The sequence below is a fragment of the Sminthopsis crassicaudata genome, chromosome 4 (assembly GCF_048593235.1).
Source record: "Sminthopsis crassicaudata isolate SCR6 chromosome 4, ASM4859323v1, whole genome shotgun sequence".
NCBI classification, from domain to species: domain Eukaryota; kingdom Metazoa; phylum Chordata; class Mammalia; order Dasyuromorphia; family Dasyuridae; genus Sminthopsis; species Sminthopsis crassicaudata.
Genome location: NC_133620.1, coordinates 296,387,670 through 296,410,890, shown reverse-complemented (window position 1 = coordinate 296,410,890; position 23,221 = coordinate 296,387,670). Strand labels below are relative to the sequence as shown.

The 23,221-nt window shown below is 43.7% G+C and overlaps 2 protein-coding genes across 2 annotated transcripts in view; both read right to left on the bottom strand.

The window, feature by feature from the left end:
• Positions 1 to 3,612: 3,612 nt before the first annotated feature.
• On the bottom strand, positions 3,613 to 10,639 carry EFNB3 (ephrin B3). The gene is made up of 5 exons (XM_074311827.1): positions 9,931 to 10,639; positions 7,431 to 7,723; positions 7,090 to 7,182; positions 6,841 to 6,945; positions 3,613 to 6,436 (listed from the first exon to the last, which is right to left on the bottom strand). The coding sequence occupies exons 1-5, from the start codon at positions 10,047 to 10,049 to the stop codon at positions 6,021 to 6,023; spliced, it is 1,026 nt and encodes a 341-aa protein (XP_074167928.1). The 5' UTR covers positions 10,050 to 10,639; the 3' UTR covers positions 3,613 to 6,020.
• Positions 10,640 to 12,572: 1,933 nt separating this feature from the next.
• The window catches only part of WRAP53 (WD repeat containing antisense to TP53), a 37,106-nt gene continuing 26,457 nt past the window's right edge, over positions 12,573 to 23,221 (bottom strand). Inside the window, exons 2-12 of the mRNA XM_074264732.1 lie at positions 21,012 to 21,219; positions 19,923 to 20,233; positions 19,644 to 19,742; positions 19,259 to 19,370; positions 16,330 to 16,418; positions 16,009 to 16,099; positions 15,739 to 15,871; positions 14,180 to 14,388; positions 13,894 to 13,997; positions 13,619 to 13,750; positions 12,573 to 12,835 (exon numbers count right to left, since the gene is read on the bottom strand). Coding sequence (XP_074120833.1) covers positions 12,592 to 12,835; positions 13,619 to 13,750; positions 13,894 to 13,997; positions 14,180 to 14,388; positions 15,739 to 15,871; positions 16,009 to 16,099; positions 16,330 to 16,418; positions 19,259 to 19,370; positions 19,644 to 19,742; positions 19,923 to 20,233; positions 21,012 to 21,219 — 1,732 coding nt within the window. The 3' untranslated portion in view covers positions 12,573 to 12,591. The remainder of the gene's footprint in view (positions 12,836 to 13,618; positions 13,751 to 13,893; positions 13,998 to 14,179; positions 14,389 to 15,738; positions 15,872 to 16,008; positions 16,100 to 16,329; positions 16,419 to 19,258; positions 19,371 to 19,643; positions 19,743 to 19,922; positions 20,234 to 21,011; positions 21,220 to 23,221) is intronic.

Below are 23,221 nucleotides of genomic sequence, written 5' to 3'. Positions count from 1 at the left end.
ATCTTGTAAAAGTAAAGGTTGAAAAGTAATAAAAAAAATTTTAAAAGAGAGATAGTGGTCAACTTTAGTGGTACCATTTCAGTGATGATGATATTAGAAGCCAGATTACAAAGAGCTGAGGAAAGAAAGGAGAAGTAAAGGCCATGTACAGAGGTTGGCCATGGCAAGAAAAGTTACTTCTTTGTTAGGGACTAGGGAAAAGGAAAACCTAGAAGATGATGTCAAAGGTTTTAAGATGAAGACATTGGGAGTACATATTCTTTAGGAATATGTACTTATGAATCTTTTGTACTTTAAGCATTTTTAAGTGGAGAAAATAAATAGCTGTTCTATATCTGATATACATTATACACTGAGTACCTTTCTACTCCTTTTTGAGGATCTTGGACCTACTGGATATGAATTAATCCTATATTTTAAATGATTTTTTACCCCATTGTTCTGGGCTAGGGTCATAAAGAGATTGACAATGTAGGAAAAAGAATCTAACCTATTTCTTTAGAAGTTAGACTCTCAGGAATGAATATAGCCCTCATATGGTACCAGAACTGGTGCTCTTTAGTGGGAAAAATCAGTTTTAGCCTTCCTCAGTCTATCACTAATCTATTGCTATATTTGTATGACATTCATTGATATTCTTCACTGCCTCTTCAGATCCTTTTTTTCTTAGTTTTTACCAGGCTTGTCTTCCTTACATTAAAGGACATTTCATTGTTCCTGATAACCTGGAGAGTAGAAAGTCATTCCTCAAGCCTATTTTCCTCCTCTTTCAGGAAGAAGACCAGGATGTACTTTGAACAGTGGCATAAACAGCAAGGAATGAGAGCATCCTGGAGAGATATCAAAAAAGATGAGTACTAAGAAAAGGCCATTGAGTTTATTAAATGCAAAAATGTTTTATAGAATCTCTGATGAAAATCAAGCATTCAAAATCTAGAGGGAATTAAATGAAATCTATAATCTATAAAAGCTATTCTCTAATAGACAAGTAATCAAAAGGATATAAACAGTTTTAAGAAGAAATACCAATTATCGATAATCACATGAGAAAGTCTTCAAAATCACTAATAGTTTAAAAAATGCAAATTTAAACTATTCTGAGGTATCAATTCATCCCTAAGATTGACAAAGATAGGAAAAAATGGAAAAAATCAATGTTGGAGGAATTGTAAGAAGACGTCCATACTAATTCATTGCTGATGAAGCTATGGATTGATATATTAATTCTAGAAAACAATTTGGAATTACATAAGAAATGCTTGCCTAGCTTTCTGGAGGCCCTTCAGACAGGCCTTGGTCTCAGTGGAGGAAGCAGGAGGACAGGCTGATGAAGTTGGAATGTTTCTCTGAGTCCTAGAGCTTGAGCTGCAGCCACCAGTCCTCTGTCCTCTGTCTTCTCTGAATCTCTTCGATCCCTTCTCTAGGTCTGACTCTGACCTCTTAAATACTCTATTACAATTAAATCCATTCATCATAGTGAATATAAGCCATCATTATATCACTAGGGAACCATTATTTGTTGTAAGATTAATTCAATCATACTGAACTAGAGAACTATTAATCACCATGCTAAACCATCAATTCCACTGAGTTAGAATTGTTATAAGAATTCTTGCCTCAAGTATATTTTTCCAGAGTTCTGGCCATTACCCATAATATGGGAGGATAGTTGAACAAATTGTGGTATATTATTGTAATGGAATGTTATTGTGCCATAGAGAATGATAAATATAATGAATTCAGAGAAACATGAAAGATTTGAATGAATTGACACAAGTAGAGAGAATAGAACCAAGAAAATCCCAATATTATCTAATTACAACAATTCAAATGAAAACAAAACTCAAAGGGAGACAGAGATAAAAATTTTAACCTGGGTCTTCCTGACATAAAGTCTGACATAGTCCATCTAATGTGCCTTTATAAGGCAACAAAATTCAAATAAAATGCATAAATCTGCTTCCAAATTAGTAAAATTGAAACACACATCTTTTCTACAAACCACAAAAGTCACAATTAATATCTTGCCAATGCAATCACTATATGTATTAAATGATTTTACTTAACTATTTTGTACAGAAAAGCGCTACTAGACAGGAAAAGTTATGAAGAATGCTTATTGTGTCAGAACAAAAATATGTTATCACCTAAAATGTCTTGCTATACTGATTTGCTCCTGAAGCAAAAAAGCCATCTCTCCCCCCTAAGAGAACTCCAAGGAGCTGATCTAGCAATTTGCATTTGTGAATTCCTATGGTTCTATATTCTTTAGTTGTGTGTTATTGCCTTTATGGGTGTTACCTAAGGACACGTATTCCTGTAAAACTCAGGGATTTGTGTACTTATCACCTGGGTATGTTTGCTTGTATATCGTCTGAGTGGTGTCTTTGTATCCTAGTGGGGAAAACAAGGGGCGTGTGCACATTTGTGTTAATATGTCTTGTTATAGGATGTGTCAGAATCCCACCTAAGACTGCAAGTCTGTGTGTACACATGTATACACATATAAACACACATCCACGCACATATGTGCGTGGATATTTTGGGAGGGGCAGGAAGGGGGGGAAAGTGCCATTATGGCCATACATCTGTCCCCAGGTGTTTTGCTTTCGATTTCTTATTGGGATGGTATCTTTGATGTATATTTATCCCGTATTTCGCTTGCCTCTCTTTATCACTTTCTTTATCTTGCTTTCAATCTAGGTCCCCTCAAACAGCCCAGCCCTGTCCTGGACCCCTCCTTTTCATGAAGGCCCTGTTGCTGGGCTCCAGGTTGCCGTAGTGACAGTTGCCAAGTTCCTGAGGCTGATAGCCAGCGATTGGGGCTGGGGCTGCAGGCTCCATCAGAGTAGGAGGCTTCCCATTGTATAAAGAAGGGGATGTTGCTATGGTAACACACCCCCCCCATGAGTCAGGGTCCATCCCCTCAGAATCCTTGTCTCCAAGCAGCTAAAGTCAGGGTGGAGGCTGGGGGGAGCCACAGGGTTGGCAAAGGGCTTAGAGGATAGGATGCTTTGGTTCAAAGTTAATTCAAGAAGCAAACAGGTATCTGACCCACCCCACTCCCTCCAGGCACCAATTGTCCCTCAGGCCCTTGGGCATACAGTATCGCATCCCTGACTTCAAATCCTTTCTTGACCTAGGTGCTGGAGATCAGGATGCGGTACATTCACTGTATAGGAGGTTGGAGGGGATGGCGGAGGAGTAAAGGGTGGTGGGGAGAATAATACCCAGGCAGATGGAAGCTAGGGAGGGAATTTAGAATCATGGGAGGGGTGAAGAAAGTAGAGGTCATGACCCCTGCCAGTCTGCTTTAGTGATGCTATTAGCAACCTAATGGCTGTTATTGTACAGGAGAATAAAGCCAGAATTTTAGAGGCTAGATGCCTGGTGCTCTTAGAAGAATCAAAGCTTGGAGTAGGGGGGTAGAAAAGCCAAAAGTTGGAAAACCAGTCTCCTAGGCTCGAGTGGTGTACACAATTGGCCAATTCCTCCAGAGGTCATCCCGTCCTATCCTGTGCCTTTAGAAAGCCCTTTATCTTCCATGGTAAACTCACAATTTCTCCCTCCCTCCCTCTCTTATACACACATACACACACACACACACACACACACACACACACACACACACACACACATACATACACACTTTTTAATTAGTTAAAGAACAGGTTGGACCAAATCTCTCCAATATGAGACACCTAAATGGATCCTGGAGGTCATTCAAGAGGGACAAAACTGAATATATACCCCACATTTTTATCATTGCTATTTCTCTTGATTTTGCATTCCTTTTTTTGGAGTGTACTTTTCAATTTATATTTTCCAGTGACTTGAAAATCTTTCACATTCATGGCAAGGTTTTCTAAATCACTTTAAGATGTTTCAAATAATGGCTTCTAGCAGCTCAGACCATTTCCCCACCTTTAGATGGGGAAAAGCAGATTCTACTCTTATAATCATATCATTCTAACACAGCATGGTCATACTCCTCAGGTACGCCACAATTCATTTTTCCAAACCCTTTTCCCTTTTTCATTTCCCTTTGAATTCTTCATCCCAGACCAAGTTTAGAAGTCATTCTGACCACAACTCCTCCTCTATAAGCCCCAGTCCATTCATCCTCCAGCCTTCTCTTCTGCTTTTGTATTTTTTTATTCTTTTTAAAAAATTTTTGTTCAATTTTCCTTTTACAGTAAAACTATTGAGGTGACAGCCATACCCTGTTGCCTCTTCCATGGCAATGTCAACTTCCTGTTCCCTGGGGGAAAGGACTGAAAAAAAACAACCAGGAAGGAACTGGGAGCTGCAGAACCAGAGAGGTGACTTGGTCTCCAATGGCCAGGGCAGCCATTTTGGCTGGTGACTAGGAAAGTCATCATGATTATGGAGTCCCCATTTTATTAGCAAAGATCCACCCTGAAAGTGAGCTGAGAAGAAACTGAGGCAGCGTCCAATTGAGATGGTTGTACTGAAGAACAGGATGAAGTCTAAGCCGTTAACTATGACAGCATCTGCAGGTGCTAAGAGCTGCTGTGAGCTGAACCAGTTGGGAGGCCACCATTTCTGTTGTTAAAGAAGAAGCTGTCTTGGTTAGGAAAGGACTGGGTAGGAAAATGGAGGGTACCATTAGCCAAAGCAGACATGTTGGCTGCATGGAGCAGGGAAGGGCACATTTTGCTAGTTAGGGAAGTCCTGTTGGTTGGTAATTTGGAGGAGGAATTAGAACAAGCTGAAACTCGTCTGTGGCAGCAGACAGGCATCATTTTAGTTGCCATGTACAAAGTGGGTAGATAAAATTCAGGGGAAGGGGACCACCCTCACTGCCAACCTTCACTGAAATCCCATTCCCCGTCCACTTCCCCACTTGCCTCCTCAACCCCTTTCTCCCATTAGTCAATTCCAGCTTCCTCCTGAATCAGGAGGTTCTATTCCACCTCACTTCAAGAGGAAACACTGTCCACCTCCTACCCACCCCTCTTGTGTCACTTCCAGTTCTAGCCACACTTCCTGTACTGGAAGTGTCCCTTCTCATCCTGGTTGAAGGCACTTCCTATTCCAAGTGCATTGCTTCCTGCCAATTCAGGGAACGTTTCTGTTCAGGCCTTGTCAATGCCCGTCAAGGCAGGTCCCTTTTTGGTCTGTTCCAGCACAGGCCCATTCAGTGTAGTGCCAGGCTTTGTGGATTCTCTTCCAGGACAGTTTCTCTTCTCACCCTGGCAACAGTCATTCCCCACCCAGCCCTGGCCACTTCTTAGGCAAAATGAATCGCTTTGTTACCAATTTGCCCAGTGGTCCTGAATGGCTGAAGGAAGTAGAGAAGAAGAGTGGGCATTGAGGGAAGGGGGAGACTCTGCTGTCCATCCTTAAGCTGGACTGGAGACTGGGTCCTTCTCCCTAAGGCCCCAAATCCTTAGAGGAAGCTCTTAGTTTGAGAGGTTAAAGGATGGAGGAGGAACAAAATCAGTAAGCACTCCCCACCCTCCCCACCAGAGATGGGAGAAAAGAATGAGAAGTTGAAAGGATAGAAAGAATGGGGTATACGAGAAAGGGGTTGGAGAGAAAGATAGCAAAGACAGACACAAAGAGATACAAAGAAGAAGAGAGAGAATAACAGGAAAATAAACTATACAACAGAGGAGACAAAGACATCCAATGCCAGCCAGACTTGAGGTTCTGCCCCCACCAAGAGGATGAGGCAAGCACCAACAGTAATGATACCAATGCAGAGATGGATACTGTCTCTACCTCTATCTTCACTGTAGCCAGGCAGAAGGCAGGACCACAAGCTGAAGGATAGGCAATGGCTTATGGGGGAGACCCAGAGCAGAAAATAGATGGGAGGGTCTTTTAAGGGGTCCTAGAAACTTGGGGATACAGAAGAATGAAGGGGCAGTAGATCAAGGTTCAAAGAGAAAGTACTAGGGAAGAAGAAATTCCCTCCAACCATGATTGAGACTGCAGGGCATCCCTGGGATGTCTCTGAGAAACCCAGGTGTTGTAATTATGTGTGGGGACCGTCACACCTTATAGTAGATGTTTGGAGGGCTCTGAGGTGGCCCATCTTGCACAATGTACACAGGATGTCCATAGTCACCACTCACCTTCTCGTAGTGAGGACAGAAAGGGGGATCTGCAGTTCCACTGCCCCTCAGAGGGATCCCCAACTCCCCTGGCTCAGTATCCCGGTGACCCATTCCTCCTGTTCCCCCACCCCCAAGTCCCACAGATCCTCCCCTCCCAAGAGAGCCTGGGCCAGGATGTCGGCTCTCTGAAGGCTTGGCTCGTCGTCTTCGCCAACACATGGCACCCCCTGCCCCTGCCACACCCAAGAGGAGCAGGGCCAGTCCTCCAGCTGCCCCAGCCACTGCTGGTATGCTGGGAGGAGGAAGAGGGCCCTCTGTACCCCTGGAAGTTGTATTACTGGAGGGGTCACCTGAGAGAAAAAAGGAATAGGAGGTACTGAAGAAGTAACTAAGATACCTGGCCACACAAGCATCAGGACTTCCAAAAGAGACTTCCCTGCCAGTCTTTGATCCCCTCTGAGACCAAGGCATTTTAATTTTTCAATCTCATGCTTCCCTCCTGCTTTGCTTCCACTCAGAACCCAGGTGTCCAACCCCTTAGTTCTTTGCCACAAGCCCTCCCCCCTTGTCTGACAGTGCTAATTAAAGCTATGACTTAGCTAATTAACTCTAATTAAGCCTCTTCCTCATTTAGCTTCCTTTCCCCTCCTCCTCTCCCCTCTTTTAGCTCTTTTCCCTATCTCTGCAGAGAGTAAGAAAGTGAGTATAAAAACAGTGGGGAGAAAAAGTAGTAACTGGACATTTGGAGTCATACCTGCCATATTCTCTTTGCTGGGATCCAGGCGATGTGCTGCACCTCGGTCCTTCTCTATTGGCATTTGAGAGACAGGTTTTCGAGGAGCTATCCCTCCTCGGGGACCTGGAGAGGAAGCCAAAAAAGTCAGAGCATCCAAACCCCTATTCCATTTAACAGTTCTCTGCCAACTTTCTGATTCTCCTGGAAATCCAAATGTCTCAGCACCTCCTGTACTTCCCAGCTCACCCCAAGTCCCCTCTTACTCACTCTGTCCCACACGGAGAAGTACCCTCATCCCCCTGGTCAGGCAGACCCCACCCTGAAGACTCTCCAGACCCTCTCGGGTTCCATCTGATGTGGCTGTAAGAGAAAACAAGTAAAAGATTGTTACCCAAGAACCTGGATCCTGAATCAGCCAATCAAACCCATCCTATCTTAACCTCCTCCATTTGACAGTGGGCATTAAATAAAAAGACACATTTGTATCTTGCCTCAGGACCTAGCCGCATCTATTTTCCCTTCCTAATAACCCATTCCCTTCTTATGACTCTCTCACTTTCCCTCTTCTTCCATTTAGTTCCTCCCTGACATTTCCCCAATCTCAGTACCAATGATGTAGTAGTCATGGTGTGAACGGAATTCATGTCCCCATAAGTTGGGGCTGTACTCCTGGAACTTGAGGGTGAATCGAAGATCAACATCAGGCCGGTCACAGGTCAAGAGCAGGTTAGGGGATGGAGGGGCCTCACAGCGTCGGCCCTGGGCTCCTCCAACCAGGTACAGTTTGTAGAACTCATAGTCTGGGGATGAGTGTGGGCCAGGGGGGCGGGCCCGAGGGCATAGTAGATCCAATCGGTCCCCAATCTGAGGGTAGAGCACATAGCCACCCTCTGCCTGGAACCTAAGCAGAAAAAAAGAGGGCCGAGGGGCTGAATTCTCAGCTCCAATTCCCTCAAGAATCCAGCCATCTAGATTCCCCAGGTGTCAGTTCCTGCTTCCTAACTGCTAAGTCAAAAACTGTATACCAATGGATCGAATATATTAACCCCTAAAGGGAACAGGGACAAAGCTGGGGAAACAGGAATGGGATTCATTATCTCTTGATATGTCCAGATGTATTTTATTCAATACATTCCCCCTCGCCAAACTATATACACTCTGCCATCCAAGCTCCATCACCTGGCCTGTTGTCATGGTAACAGGATGCCAGTTGCCAAGGAGCTGGCCTCTCTGGAGTCATGGGGCCCACCCCTCACTGGTGACTTAATCATTGTAGTCCATGGCAATCAAGCGTGAGGTCACAACATCCACCCTAACCCCTAATACCATAAGGCAATCACGGTGACATCATTGCCTTCCAAGGTGACTTCACTAATTCTCAAGGTACTTCCATCAGCATCAGGGTATAATAAAGAAAGATGGAGATGGAAGGGGGGCATTTCTTCCCATCAATGCCAGCCCAATGATATCATAGTGGTTGCCATGGCAATGTGATCAGAAGAAAAAAAAAAGCACTGAAGATGGAACCAGTTTGGGGTTAGAGACCTGAACCCTAATGAGAACCAGAGGTGGGGACTCGAATGCCTACATTTTTTCCTTAGTCTCTGTCCCGTTCTCATCTCAGACTTTAATTTTGTTGAGAAAAATAAAGCTTTAGCAGCCACCTCCTGCTGGGGGGAATAATACTGGCCCTAGAATAAGATTCATGACTCACTTCAATCCTGCCCTCGTGAGCTCTGAATCCTATTGCCATCATAAACCAAACCATTTATTCCCATCTATATTCTCTCTGCATCAATGATAGTGGCAAGATGTTAAATACTGATCTTTCCTGGGTCATGGAGATTCTATGCTTTCCTCTGCCTTCTCTCAACCGGCCAACTCCCTCTCCAGCTCAGGAGTTCATAACCTGTGTGGTAATTCCCAAGGGAAGAGATCCACAAGACTGACTCTGTGAACAAGCCCTGCAAGTCTGATCTATATACTTCCTGCTATATACTATAGCTGGTGTATAAGTTAGGAACAGAGGATAACTACTTGCAGTAGTCCATGAAGTTAACTGTGTGGCTCAGCCTCTTCCACACACTAGAAGGAGGAATAGGAGTAGAGCTGGAGGAGTTACTAGCTTGCTAAATTGGGAAGATCCTAGCTGCCCTCCCCTTATTTACTCCAGTGATGGATGGAATAGAGTTGAGCAGTAAAGCACTGAAATTACACCCAAAGGAGTCTATTGAGAATAAAGTTCTATAGTAAGCCCATGGGAAAGGAATACAGTGAAGAAGACTGACTTGGCAGCTGGGGAAAGAAGTGGTTTTCAAAACAATTCTTGGTCCTGAATTGAGGCAAAGGGATGGGTGACCTGCCCTGTTTTGCTTGAGGTCCCCTCTGACCCTTAGACCAGCCTTTTCTTGATAAAACAAAATGAGGCAGTAGGATGTCCCAGATCCAATAGGGTATGGCTAAACCTACCCAAATAGGGTAAGAGGAAGAGCTTGGGATGGGGTAAGGCTTCCCATCATGAAGCAGGATATAAAGCGGGGAGGCCAGGAAGAGAAGACAGAGCCACATGGGAAAAGGCAATATAGGATAATTGATGGAGCTTGACCCACTAGGATAAGCTTCTTCCATACTCTACATTTTATCCAATCATGCTCCCTACAGAGTCAAATACCCTCCCTAAGATCCTGAAGCTCCAAATATTACTTTGATTACATCTGACAAATGAATGGACCAGATACTCTCGAGCCCACCCCAGCCCTCTCAAACAAGTCAGTCACAATCCAGACACCCCAACTTGTACCTACCTAAACCCAGTGCATCTCTCCTCCCCCCTGAACTTTATATATCCCTCTTCTCTATGGGGTCTTCTAAACTTTGGATATTCCACTGCTTCTCTCTCCCACCTACACCTACATCTCTTGTGCAGGACTCAAAACACCTGGTTGCTCAGCTTTCAAATGACATCTATTGCACTGAGGACCACAGCACTCTGTGCTCTATCTAGCCCAACATCTCTTCACCCAGATGTCCATAATCCTCTCAATGACTTCGCTGGTATGGCAGTGCTGGTGGTAACTACCTATCCCCCCAAATTCCCCCCCAGCTCACCTCTTATTCGCCGAGTTCCAGTAGACAGGCTCCAGGCTAAGCCCCGACACCAGCCCCAAGAGGCCCAGCAGCAGCCCCCCGACTCTCATGCCCCCCAGCCCAGGATGGAGGGCCCCCATTCCCCCCCCCTCCAAGGCCTGGGGGGGTGGAGGCACCAACTTCCCCCAAAGCCACACACAGCCTGGGCCACCCCACAGGGGTCTCACAACACCCCCTCCTTCCAGTCTCTGACTATACTACTCAAGCTTCTCGGTTTCCCCTTTGATCGCTTGCCCCAGCTCCAATTTCCCCCCGACTTGCCTACCCTACTCTTCTCTAAACCTCTTTCTTACAATGCTCAACCCCACGAGATTCCAGGGCCCCCCCCAATCCACCTGCAGATTCTACACACACATATTCTAACACATACACACACGTACACACACACATATACACACACATGCACACACACCCCTGCCCACACTTCAGTACCCCAGGATTTTTAGGAGGCCTAGTGAGGGGCTGGGGGAGGCTGAGGGAGTGGGGGGGCAAGCAGGGAAGGCATGGGGGTGCCTAAGGGAGGGAGAGTCAAAGCTGGAATGGAGCTGGAGCCCTAGCCTAGCTGGGGACTGAGGGCAGCAAGCTAGGGGAGGAGACTAGAGTCCAGAGCTCCAGAGGGGGGAGTTAAAGGAGAGGCGGAGAGAAGGAGGGATGAAGGGAAAAACTGGATCTGGAGTTAGAGGAGGTAGAATCCTACAGCCCACTCCCTCCCACAACACCCACACCTCCCACCAGAGCTGGCTTCAACCCCGCCCAGCTCTTTCTTGTCTCTTTGTCTCTCTAAGTCGACTTTCTTTTTCCTTCTCCGTCTGTCGGTTTCCACTCACCCTCAACCACCTAGACTTTTGCAGCTTCCTCTAGCTGGTTTTAAAAGAACCTGGATGCTTATCAGCTCTTTCTATCCCCAAGAACCTTCAGTCTTGCAGCATCCTCCCCACTCCCACTACACCCCACTTCACATAGCTTCACCAGTGTGTAATCAATCCATAGTTTTTTGGATTGTTTTTTTTGTTTTGTTTTGTTTTTTTGCTTTTGTTATCATTTAGAGGGTGAAATGGAGGAAAAGAGAGAATCCGACTCTCAGAAAGGAAGGACCTCTCCCTAGTTGGGAAGGTTAATGTGAAGGTAGAGAAAATAGCAAAAGGAAATTAATTTGGGCTAGGGAAAAATCATAGCATGCCATTGCCTTCCGGGGAGGAAAATCCACTATAATGGGGGAAAACAAGGGCTGGACCAGGAGACATGAGGTCTAATTCTGCTGTGGAACATTTCACCCTCCAGGTTACAAAAGCATGTCCTAGCTATAACATATTAAATCAAGGCATTTGACTTTACTTTCTTTTCCTCACCTATAAAATCGGATTGTGTAGTTCTACCTACCTCCCAGAGTTATGTAAAGAATAAATGACATAAAATCACAATAGAAGTCTCAGTTATCATCTGTGTAGCTGAAGTGTAAAGACTGAGAAGCAGAGAGGAGGTGATGAGAAAATAAATCTTTCTTTTCCTTTCCATATATATGCAAACTGAAGAAACCCAAGACATTTCCTAAAAGAGGTTTGTATATATTTATATTTGTATATATATATATATATATATAAGAGCCTTGTATTTATTGGAGAAGAGAGATGGGACCAAAATTATTTCAAGAATCCAATCAGCTAAAGTGAAAGCTGGAATTAGGATTTCAGGAAATGAAAACAGATCTAAAAGAAAGACAAGGGTGAACTGTGCCTGTTGACAGCCTGGAGGGCCATTATATTATCCATTTTAGATTAACATCTCCCATTATACTAGGAAATACTGGTAAAGAAATATCCCCAAGTATAATGAATGTAGCATAGGATCGAAATGCTTGAACCTTCAATTTAGGACTTTATGGAAAAGGGAAACAAGTTGGGGGGGAGTGAGGAGGGGAAGAGAAATCTAGCATAGAGAAATGAAAATCTCTCCAACCCTCTTCCTTCCCAGTGTGTGGAAGAATGTGAATGCCAGTATTACTGAAAAACAAGGAGACAAGACCCAGTTATTCGATTAATGAATTATAATGGCACTTTGTACAAGCTCTGTTGTGTGAATATTAATTCTACTTCCATTATTTGAATTACCTTTACTTTTCCACACCCCTTTTTTCTTAGCTGTAGAGATATGGTACTTCCCAAGAGGGAAGCCCAACTTAGTGCTTAAAAGAATGATTAATGGTCTTCTGCATAAATGAGGGAATGTTTGTCTCATGTACTCTCCACACACATGCCATCCTCCTCCACCTCAAGACAATCACATATACAATCACAGGGACTGCCACATCAATTCAGTCACACTCTAACAGACCCCTGTGGGGCTACATAGCAGAGCTCCACCTCAAACACAATGCTAGGGAGCAAAACCTAGACACACCCCCTTCAGTTTATCAGGTTGCCTGGCAACTATAGGAACAATGACTGAAAACCCCACCCACTCTCACAGTGACCTCACACTAAGCTCTGCTATGGATTGGTTCCCATCTCTCATCCCTCCCAGGTCCAAACATAAAGTGATAGATTGCAGGAGACTCAGGAAGAAAACTAGATAGCCTCCTCCCAAAAAGAATACAGTACACAGTCTGCCATGTCAGAAAACCTTTTATACAAGCCCATATTCTCCCTCCCCAGAACCACATTCCTTCCCCATTTCTTTACAGTCAGGGGTTTCTGTATCAGAAGCACCCCCACACCACCACAGCTGCAGGCGAAAGTCGGGGTGGGCATGGCTCAATGAGAGCAGGGGAACTCTATTTGCCTGCCCGTCTTCATCCTCACTGTTTGTCGGCTCAGGGAAAACACGCTGGCCAGAAGATGTGGCCAGCAAAGGCATGCTTGGGTGTAAGCTGTTAGGATTAAGGAAAGGGAGGAGAGAGGGAGGTTAGTGTCCCAGCCTGGCATTCTTCCAGTTCCACTCTTGCTGCCTCTTTACCCCCAAACCTTCCTCCTTTTCTAATTTCTCTATTGCTGTTAAGGGCGCCCAGGCTCATAGCCTAGGTATCCTCTTCCACCTTTCATTTTCTTCTTTTCCCCCCATATCAAACTTATTGTCAAGTCTTATGGATTTTACTGTTGTAATCTCTTTCATGTAAGTCCCCTTCGCCTGACATAGTCTGCTAATTGGTTTCCCCCCATTTGACTATTACCTTCCTAAAGCACAGGTATAACCAATATAACCATATTGCTTCTCCCCATTCCCTATCACTTTGAGGATCATTCAAAGCTCCCCCCAGTCTTCTTACCTTACTCCTCCAAAGCATACTCTGAGACTCAGTGACACTGGCCTCCTTACAGTCTATCTCCTGACTTTATGCATTCTCATCACTTATGCCTGGGAATGATCTCCCTCTTCAACTCTGCCTCCTGGCTTCAAGTTCCAGGTAAAAATCCACCTTCATGTAAAGTCTTTCTTAATCCCCCCGAAATGATAGTGCCTTTTCTTAGTGGATTATTTCCAATCTAAACTGCACATAATTTGTTTATACATAGTTTTTTTTTTTCATATTATATCTCCAATTAAACTATAAGCTTTTTTAAAGCATTCTACACACTAACATGTAGTAGATACTCAGTATTTATTGACTGACTCCAAATTCCCCCAAACACTACAAGACACCTAAGTCTCCTACCTAATGCCATTGGTGCAGTCCTTCTGAGGTAGAAAACTCATTAATGGCTCCTGCTGTTTTACCCCAGCCTCATTGGTGTCCCATACTGACACAATTCCATCAGTGCTGCCACTTGCTAGGAACTGTCCTGTCCTGAAAAAAAGGCTAGAATCACACTGGACTTCACAAGTCTTCATTACCCAGCTGGTTAGGTTTCTCCCAGAAGCACCCTCCCAAGGGGACCCACACTGATTTTCCTCAGGTACTTGGAAAGGGAAAAAAACATAGCTACTCACGGATCCAGGTCAAAATAAATACGCTGATTAGTAGAAACTTCTCGGTTCAAGGACAAAAGTAGGTGGCCTGGCTGCCGGAGATCCCAACACAGAAGCTCACCATCCTGATAGTGAAGCTAAGCCATTCAGTGAATTGAAACCTCCAAACCTACTTCCCTCACAGCCCAGGTCTCCAGCCCCATCAGTCTCCAAGCAACTAATATCACTTTCTCTCCCAGTAAAATGGTACCTGATTCATATCTATGCAATTGCCCATCCACCCTACCCTCACACATCTAATTCCCACCTTTCGGGCCCCTGAGAAGAGACGGTTGCCATCAGGATGGAAGCAAAGGTGGGTGATGCCCCCATGATGTCCCGCAAACAGAGCAAGAGCAGAGCCATCATCCTGGGAATACAGACCAAGAGAGCAGCCATAGGAGCCACAGGCATAGAGAGGTTGGGTTGGGCTGAATGCGATGCATGAAATGATCCCACTCTGGCCTTGTTTTTTGGCTAATGTGGGAAAGAGTGAAGGAAGGTAAGATGAAGACAAAGGCATGGCTACCATTTAAATTCTCTAACTCCCTTTTAAGATTACTCAGGAATTAGGGTCCTCCCCAACCCCCAGTTTCTCTTCAGAGAACCCAAGTATCTATGAATCACTAATAAGTGCCTACTATTTTCTAGTCATTAAGTTAATCAGGCATTGGGAATATAAATTACAAAGTGTAATAATTCCTGTCCTCAAGATGCTTATATTCTAAGAAGAGATATAATTCTCTGTGTTTGTATGTGTGTATGTGTGTATACATATATGTGTATGTTAAATATAAGACATAAGTAAGCTATTAGGGCAGCCTTGGAGGGGAAAGCACTAGCAGAGAAAGGAGGGAAGGAGGAAAACCTCCTGAAGAAAGTAACACTAGAGCTCGGTTTTAAAGGAAGCCAGGGATTCCAGAAAGCAGAAGGGAGGAAAACATTCCAGGCATGGAGGACAGACAGTACCTTTAAGGCACAAAGGTGGGAGATGGAGCATCATGGGCGAGGAACAGCATCTAAGCCAATCTCTAGACCATAGAGCAAAATGTAGAGAAATAATATGGGAGAAGACTGGAAAGGGTCCAAGTTGTGAAGAGCTTTAAATGCCAGACAGGAGTTTACATTTGAATCTGGAGGATTAAGAAAAAGCCATTAGATTTGGCAACTAAAAGACTACTGGTAACTTTTGCAAAGTACCTTGTGTTCTACAGTTTGATACTACAGCCCTATGAAATAGGTGCTATTATCCCCATTTAGTATTACCTATAAGGAAACTGCAGCTGAAGTTAAGTGACTTGCCCAGTGACACACAGCTAAGTGTAAGGAAGGATTCAAATGCTGCAGATGTTCCTGGTTCTAGGCCCAACACTGTACCTACTGCTACCTAATGTCATCACATTACTAATGAGACCAGAAGCCAGGCAGCAGAGGGTTTAGAAAAACAGAATAGATAGAAGGGAAAGAAAAATATGATATTTATCAGTGATGGTAGCTAGTGATATCCTACACAATGAGGGAGATGGCAGTGTATTTGTAAAGGGATAAAGAATCAATTAGAGAGGATGTGAATGGAAAGGACTTTGTAAGGACCCAACTGAGAAAAGATAAATTTTACAGGGAACCTAGTCAATATGAGTCTGTCCATTCTGCTTTTCCCAATTCCTCCTTGAAGGACCCTGGTGCATAATCCTCAATCCCATTGTCCTTAGATACAGAGCAAGAATTCCCATGGAAAAGGAACTCTGAGCTTTGGGGGGGGGGAAATTCTCTTTGGGTTGGGGGTTAGGGGGTTGGGGACTGACAGCTAAGTGTCTTGATTCTCACCAAATGTGGATCTTGTTTCAAACTGTCTCCCAGGTCGGGATGTGGAGAAGATTCGTACAGTTCTGTTGAAGCCACAGAAGAGCTGTGAGCCATCCGGAGAGAAGCAGAGAGAATGGGCAGCAGTCAATTCATCCTGAAGTAGAGAAAGGAGAAAGACATGATCACTGAAATCTAAAATGCCAAACACTCAGAACCCCAAGGGCAGGGAAAGAGCTGGCAGCCTAAGGATGCCTGAAGGATCCCAGGAGGAGAAGAAAGAGATGTTCATACCAGGTGGTTGTAAGCCCGAAAGGAAGCCCGGAGCTGCCCAGTGAAGGCATCCCAAATATGGATGGGATTTTCACGACTGCTACTGGCCACACTGTTAAGAAAATAGAGACACTGAGAAGCAGTTACTAAAAAAAGTACATAGAGGAAACAAACTAGGTCTCTCAACTCCCCTTTAGATGATGGAAAGGACCATCCTCTTCTACACAGCTTCTCTGATAGCACTCCACCTTTCCCCCATTCCCCCAAGATATTCTCTTGAAATGTCAAGAGACATTGAACCTATTCCCATTAGATAAAAGATGATCAAATGTCATGACTTACAAGCAGGTGTCTGGCTGGCCTGAATTCATCAGAGAATACCAACAGTAATCATAAATAGTGTCACCTTCCACCATGCGCAGAACTGGGACCTGGGCAACAAAGAATGGAACAACCAAGTTTTGAGGACTGGACACCTCCATCTTGTAGGATTTCTCCAAGGTAAAAACCAATATGGTTCTTGTCCCATAGGAACTTACCTTCTCCAAATAGGAAAGGAATTTCTTAAATATGATAGAAAGTAGGCTATGATAAAAGCAAAGAAGAGAACAAAACAAAGTTGTAAGAACTATGAGAAGGAAAATCACTATTAACTGATGTTGGATGACAGAAGAGAAAATAAAGAAAATGATATCTAAGATAGCCTTTCTCATTTTCTCCTTTTTGGTGGAATGTGGAGGGCTGGCTCTAGGCATAAGAGCACAGATGAACTCATGAGTATGAGAGATTGATAGCATGAAAACAAGAAAACAGCCAGTAGTTCAATCTGTAATTTGTCCAAAACATTTGTTAAAGACAGGAGTATAAAATAATAGGGGAAATGTAGGTAGTTACTAGACTGTAGTAGACCAGTATTTAACTTATAGACAATGGGGAGCCAATTAAGGATTACCTGTAGATATATGCAAATGTGGCCAAGACACAGGATCACAAACGTGTTGGAGGATATACCCAACATATCCAAGACAGAATCCATCTGTTTGCAATCATTCAGTAGAATTCTATCATTTGGAGGGAAGAGATTAATGTAGTGGCCTTAAGGAAAGAATTTCTGACCAACTTTTGGGATGCCAAATAGAAAACAAAGAGACAAGTGTGATACACAGGTGAATGAACATGTGGGCTAGAGAGCAAGAAGAAGCTGATAACCTGGAAAGAGTGGACTTGAGATGAGATCAAATTAAACTAGACTAAAGTAGATTCTTCACTCTTCTTTCTGCCTCCCACTCCTACCGCAGGCCTATTTCCAAAGCACAGTGCTTAGGAAATTTCTACTCAGAGTATAAATCTCAATCCCTTTTTTCAAAAATCTTCCACAAGACCATCTAAGAGAGGGCTATGGGACCATCTAAGAGGAGGCTATAGGAAATAAGAAAGGAATGATGTGTCTGAATGTTTATCTGTAATTTTAAGTTATTTGATATAAGTAATAAATCACATGGCTATTAATAAGTGATTTTTTCTAAGCTTCTAAGTTCTCAGTTCAAGACTGAGATACAGGAAATTATCCCATGGGAGAAGAGATTTCTCTGGTTTTATTCCAAGGTAGAAGATAAACCAATTAAAGAAAATTTCTGTAATTTCGATTATTTAATGAAAATATACCACAGCACATCTACTAGACTGCTTCTGAAGATGAGGATTCAATAGCAGAAAGGGGTAGGGGTTAGTTTACATGGTTGTCCTCATGTGCACTTGAAAGGCACTGCAAATCACAATCCCACACCCACAAGATTGCTAGCAACTAGGTGAAAGATTAATTGATTGAAAGAATAGAAGGAGACAGTGACAGGACTATTACAATAGTCCAAGGTAGAGTTGATCAAGGCCTGAAGCAGAATGAAAATAGAAAGGAGAAAAAAAAGATATGAGGAAAGTAAAATCAATAACAATTGGTAACTAATTGCATGTAAATGGATAGGGAGATTTGTTCCTCTTCTCTCTAGCTCAATTAATATAGTTTGCATTTGTGGAAACACTGATGTGGGAATAATTCCTCTGTGTAATATGAATTTCTCTCTAAATCAGAAGGGATAACTACTGACTAAGCTGAAAATTGGCCATACCCCTAGGGTCTTTAAATAGTTAAACTCAGGAGACAATCAGTAGCTTAAGAGTTCAGCAGTCAAAGCCAAGAATCAGGAATCAAGGAAGAACCTAGATATTTACCTCTTAGGAGAAGGGACTTTTTTTCTCCTTTACCTCAACAGGCCATAGCATTAGAACTATTTGTCCAGAGAGACATTAGATGGAAAATTAGTTCAAGAGAATCAGAAGCAGAGTTGAGATGACAACAGACACACCCCAGTCACTGATTCAGAAAAGTGATCACTCAATACCCAGGACTAACTTTATGACTAAAGCATGACTGACCCAGGTCTCAAATAAAAAGAGGAAAACCAACTAGCTAGTTCTGGCAACCTAAAGTCAAATTCCAGTTCCAGAAAAGGACTCTTAAAAACCCAGATAAAGCATCTTTGCTTAGAAAAGACACTGGGGGTAGGGAAGGAGCTTAATGATTCTGAAATTTTGAATCTTGGATACTAGGAAGACAGTTGTAATATCAATGGAAATAAATTCCTGGTCCTTTCAAGCTCAGATAAAATTTTACTTCCTTCAATGGAAGCCTTAGTTTATATACACATGTGCAGTGCATATATGTACATTTGTGCATGTGTATATATATATATATATTTCCTATGTATGTCTTACTTCCCCTAAGAGAAGAAAAAAAGATCCTTGTGAAGAAAAGACTCCGTTTTTTTATTGTTCTATCATCATTATTCTGGTACTCTGACACACTGGATGAATATAAAGAAAAAAAATCCTCTCATTCTCAAGAAGTTTTAACTATTTTGGAGGAAAGGACATGGAACATAGGGAAAATAATACAAAATAATAACATGAGGAAGATGTTTTACAGTTGGATCAGGAAAGATTTAGAGAACCTGAGCAGATCTTGAGAGAAGCCAAAGTAGTAAGAAAAGGAATAATCTGAAATAAGACTGTAAAGATAAATTATTGCCAGATAGAATAAAGTTCTACATTTGCATTTTATCCTAGAAGCAACAGGTCATCTGATGAATGTTTCTGGGCAAAGATGTAATGTGGCTTAGATTCATTTGAAGAGCCTATTATTTGCAACTAGAAAGAAAAGAAATATGGAGTAACCTGTTACAGTAGTGACAGACAGAAAAGTGCAGGTACTTACCATTTCTGTATTCTTGACCTCTTCCTCCTCATTATACAGCTCTGGGGGTAGATTATAAATCCTTAAGATGTTGTCAGCACTGTTGGTCAAGATGCAGGAGCCATCTGGGGCCCTGGAGGCAGAGGAGATTTAGGCTGGATGCCTAGTAGTTGAGTGAGTGGGGAGATAGGAAATCGCGAGTCCCTGACGGAAATGTCAGGCACTGGTCCTGGGAGAGAACTGAGCAATAAAGACCCAGTTCAACTTAATTCAAAGAACACTATCCCTCTTAGCCCAGATCCAAAATTTCCCTGCCAACATAATCTTGTTCTTTCTCCTCCAATATCCTCCGGCCCCATCTAATTCATCCAAAACCTTCCTTCCCTTGCCTCTCCATTATCCTTACCATTTACAGCCTTTCAAGAAGTTTTCATGTTGAAAGTTGAACTCAGACCAGGAGTCACTGAGAAGGCGGGGTGGCTGGGAGAAATTGTAGCTCCAGGAACTGAAAGGGAGATGAAGACCACATGCTTGGGATCCTGAGGGAAATGGGACCTTTGGAGGATTGAGGAGGCAGGACTGAGGGCTAGGGGCAGCTACTCAGGTACTTAAGGAAATGGAGGTGGGAGGCAAAAACATGCCTTCCCCCAAAGGAACGGCCTTGTTACCTGTCCAAGTCACTTACTAGTATCCCTCACATTCTGGGACTGGCTCCAAGCCTTCCTCCATGGGTTCCCCAGATGCAAATTCAGGAGCCACTCCCTCTACCTCAGGAAAGCTTTCAGTTTGGGCGAGTTCTTGCCCTTGCTCTCCAATGACCACCTCCTCCACAAGGGTTTCTCTGTCTTGTTCTGGAGGAGCGGGGGTCCCAAGGCCTTTCTCTTCCCCCGGCTCCACAGAAGGGGTCGGGGGCTCCGCTGGTGCGGGGACAGCATGGGAGGGCTCATCGCTGCAACAAGACGTGAGTTCTGGCTCCGTGGTTATGGTTATTAGGCCCTGAAAATGCAGGCAAAAACAAGGGAAAGGTGGGTGGAGGGGGGAGAAGAGTGACCTTAGGAGGCCCCTGGAGCAGACAATGGTAGTGGCTTACACACCACACACACACACACACACACACACACACACACTCACACACACACACTCACACACACACACACACACACACCACACACACACTCACTCACACTATACACCACACACACACTCACTCACACTACACACCACACACACCCCACACACACCCCACACACTCACTCACACTACATACCACACATACCACATACACACACTCACTACACACACCCCACACACTACACTCATACACCCCAAACACACACAGCCCACACACACACACTCACTACACATACCACACACTACACACACTCATACACAACACACACACCGCACACATTCACTACACACACCACACACATACTATGCACACTACACACACACCACGCACACCACACACACACACCACACAAACACACACACTACACACACCACGCACACCATACACACACACACACCACACACACACACACACACACTATGCACACTACACACACCACACAAACACACACGCTACACATACTACACACACACCACACACACACCACACACACACCACACACGTCCGCAGCAAGGGAAGAGATGCACCACGAACAGCAAAAGGACCGGAATGGAGATCAAAAGGGGAATCTTGTTGTGGGAAGTAAATTGCCTACGGTCATACAAGTAACGGCGGCAAGGCGGGAGTTTTCCCCCTTCGTACCACGCTGGTCTCCGGGCCGACGGGAGGACTGGGGGACCAGCAGGGGGCGGGACACCTTCCTCTCCAAGGGCTGACAAGGCCGACAGGTTCCGGCTCCTGCGCACAGCTAATGCCAATCTGCCGCCAGCCAGGTCTCGGAGAGCAGCCTCGGCTCGTGAAAGGCACGCTGCCTCTTTCTTGCGAGATTTCTTCCGGCTTTCGGATTGGTCTTTAGTTGAACCGGCGAGGAGACGGATATAAGATCTATCTGGACTACAATCCCCATAAATCCTTCTCCCTTAACCCTTTCTCTCTCCTGTCAGCCTGCTGCTTTCTGGGAGATGTAGTTCCTAGCTATATCAGGGCCGCTTCCTTTCCCTGATGCCCTCCCCCGCATCTCACCTCCAGAGGATGCCCTGACTACACTTAGGCTACTTGCAGTACTGTAGGGCTAAAATTCTGAAAAAATGGCCAGTTTCCAGTTTCTGGAATGAGAGGTGAGGACTCGGTTCCAGGCATGATAGGTGGTTAAATGCAAGAGGTTAAATGCGAAGAAGAGACAGTCAAAAAGGGAATTAATACAATTAATATCTTGAGTCGTACTTCAGACTCTGGGCAAGCCACTTAACCTCTGTGCCTCAGTTTCCTTATCTATAAAGTGAGGATAATAATAGTACCTATCACAAATGAGTTGAGCATTATATAAATGCTAGCTATTATGATGATGATTTGTTTGGAAAAAGCAGATAGATCATGGAGGATATCAAATGTTAAGACTGAAGCTTGCATTTTACTCCAGAGACCAATTTAAGGAGTCACTGGAAAGTTTGTATTCAAGAGAATGATGTGACATTATGACAGCTGTGCGGTGAATGGAATGGAATGGGGACACCAAATGGCAAATGGAGAAAGGAGAAATATTGTAGAAACAGAAACACAAGAGTTGGTAATTTGTTGAAAATGAGACTGGAGCAGTAAGAATGAAGAATGGTCAAGAATGAGTGACTTGGACTACTTTGATGCATGTGTGTACTTAGATGTACATATACATATACTCATATAGACTTGGAAATCAACTGTGTAAAAATTTTGATCATTGAACCTATAAGAAAAAAATCAATCATCAAGTGTAGACAGAGAGAGAAGAGGGCCCAGAATGGAGACTTGAGGAGGACCTATAACTATTGAGTGGCCACTCTTTGACTGCCAATAATTTCTAGTATAGAATGCAAATTTAGTCTTCCATAACCTGCATCATAGCCATAGTTCATATTATTCCTTTCGGAAACCTGCAAATATGCCAGGACTGGAATTGTACTCCTCTTTCCTCAGCTTCTTTCAGGATCCTTCAGGATCAAATGCCTTTCCTAATGCCAAAGATTAAAATCTTCCTTATAGTTCACAAGTCCCAACAGTGTGCTTCCTATCAATGATAAATGCAATTTGTTGGTAGCAAATTCTAAGATGACAAAGTAGCTTTCCCAGTGTAATGCCAGAGAAACTGAACAAGATAGAGATTAGAGAGTATTTAATAATTTATTAAATGGGAGAGATTTACTGGGACCAAATGGATCCATGGTTTGGTCCCAGGGCTGAATGACACTATTGCCCAAAGAATCCAGCCGGGAATGTCAGATGCAAGATTCTTTTATAGGGTATCAAGAGCAATGACATAATGGGGGAGGTACCTGGATGGGGATGACCTAATGGGGGGAGGCACTTAGGATGACATAATGGGATGTACTGTAGAAGCTCCTGATATTCTAATGATGTCTAAAATGGATAAAGACCTTTATTCCATCAAATATTGAGAGGGAATGATTATAGCCTAAGGTCTAAGATATAAGACCTTTAGCCTAACATTAAGCGGGAATGATTATAACCTGAGGCAGAGTAACTGAGTAGGACAATTAGAGAAACTGAGTCAGGACATTAAAAGGGAACTGTGGCACAACACCAGGGCCTTTTTTTCAATGATAATCTTGCAAAGGAGGAGACAAGAACCAATTAGAGGGAGGAGCCCTAGGGGAGTCTTAGAAAGACTCAGGAGGGTAGTGTGATAAATAGTGTCAGAAATTGTAGAAAGGGTCAGTAGGATGACTACTGAAAAAAAGTCATGGGATTTTATCAGTGTTGATAATTACCTTGTAGAGAGAATTTTAATTGAGTAATAGGGTCAAAGCCCAGATTTAAAAGTAAAGAAAAAAGGGAGAGGTTAAAGCAAATGTAGA

Coding starts and splice junctions, on each gene's coding strand:
- EFNB3 (XM_074311827.1), bottom strand. CDS start 10,049: ATGGGGGCCCTCCATCCTGGGCTGGGGGGCATGAGAGTCGGGGGGCTG. Junction 6,946..7,089: donor ACTTCTCCGTGTGGGACAGA/GTGAGTAAGAGG, acceptor CTTCCTCTCCAG/GTCCCCGAGGAGGGATAGCT. Junction 6,437..6,840: donor CAGCAAAGAGAATATGGCAG/GTATGACTCCAA, acceptor TTTTTCTCTCAG/GTGACCCCTCCAGTAATACA.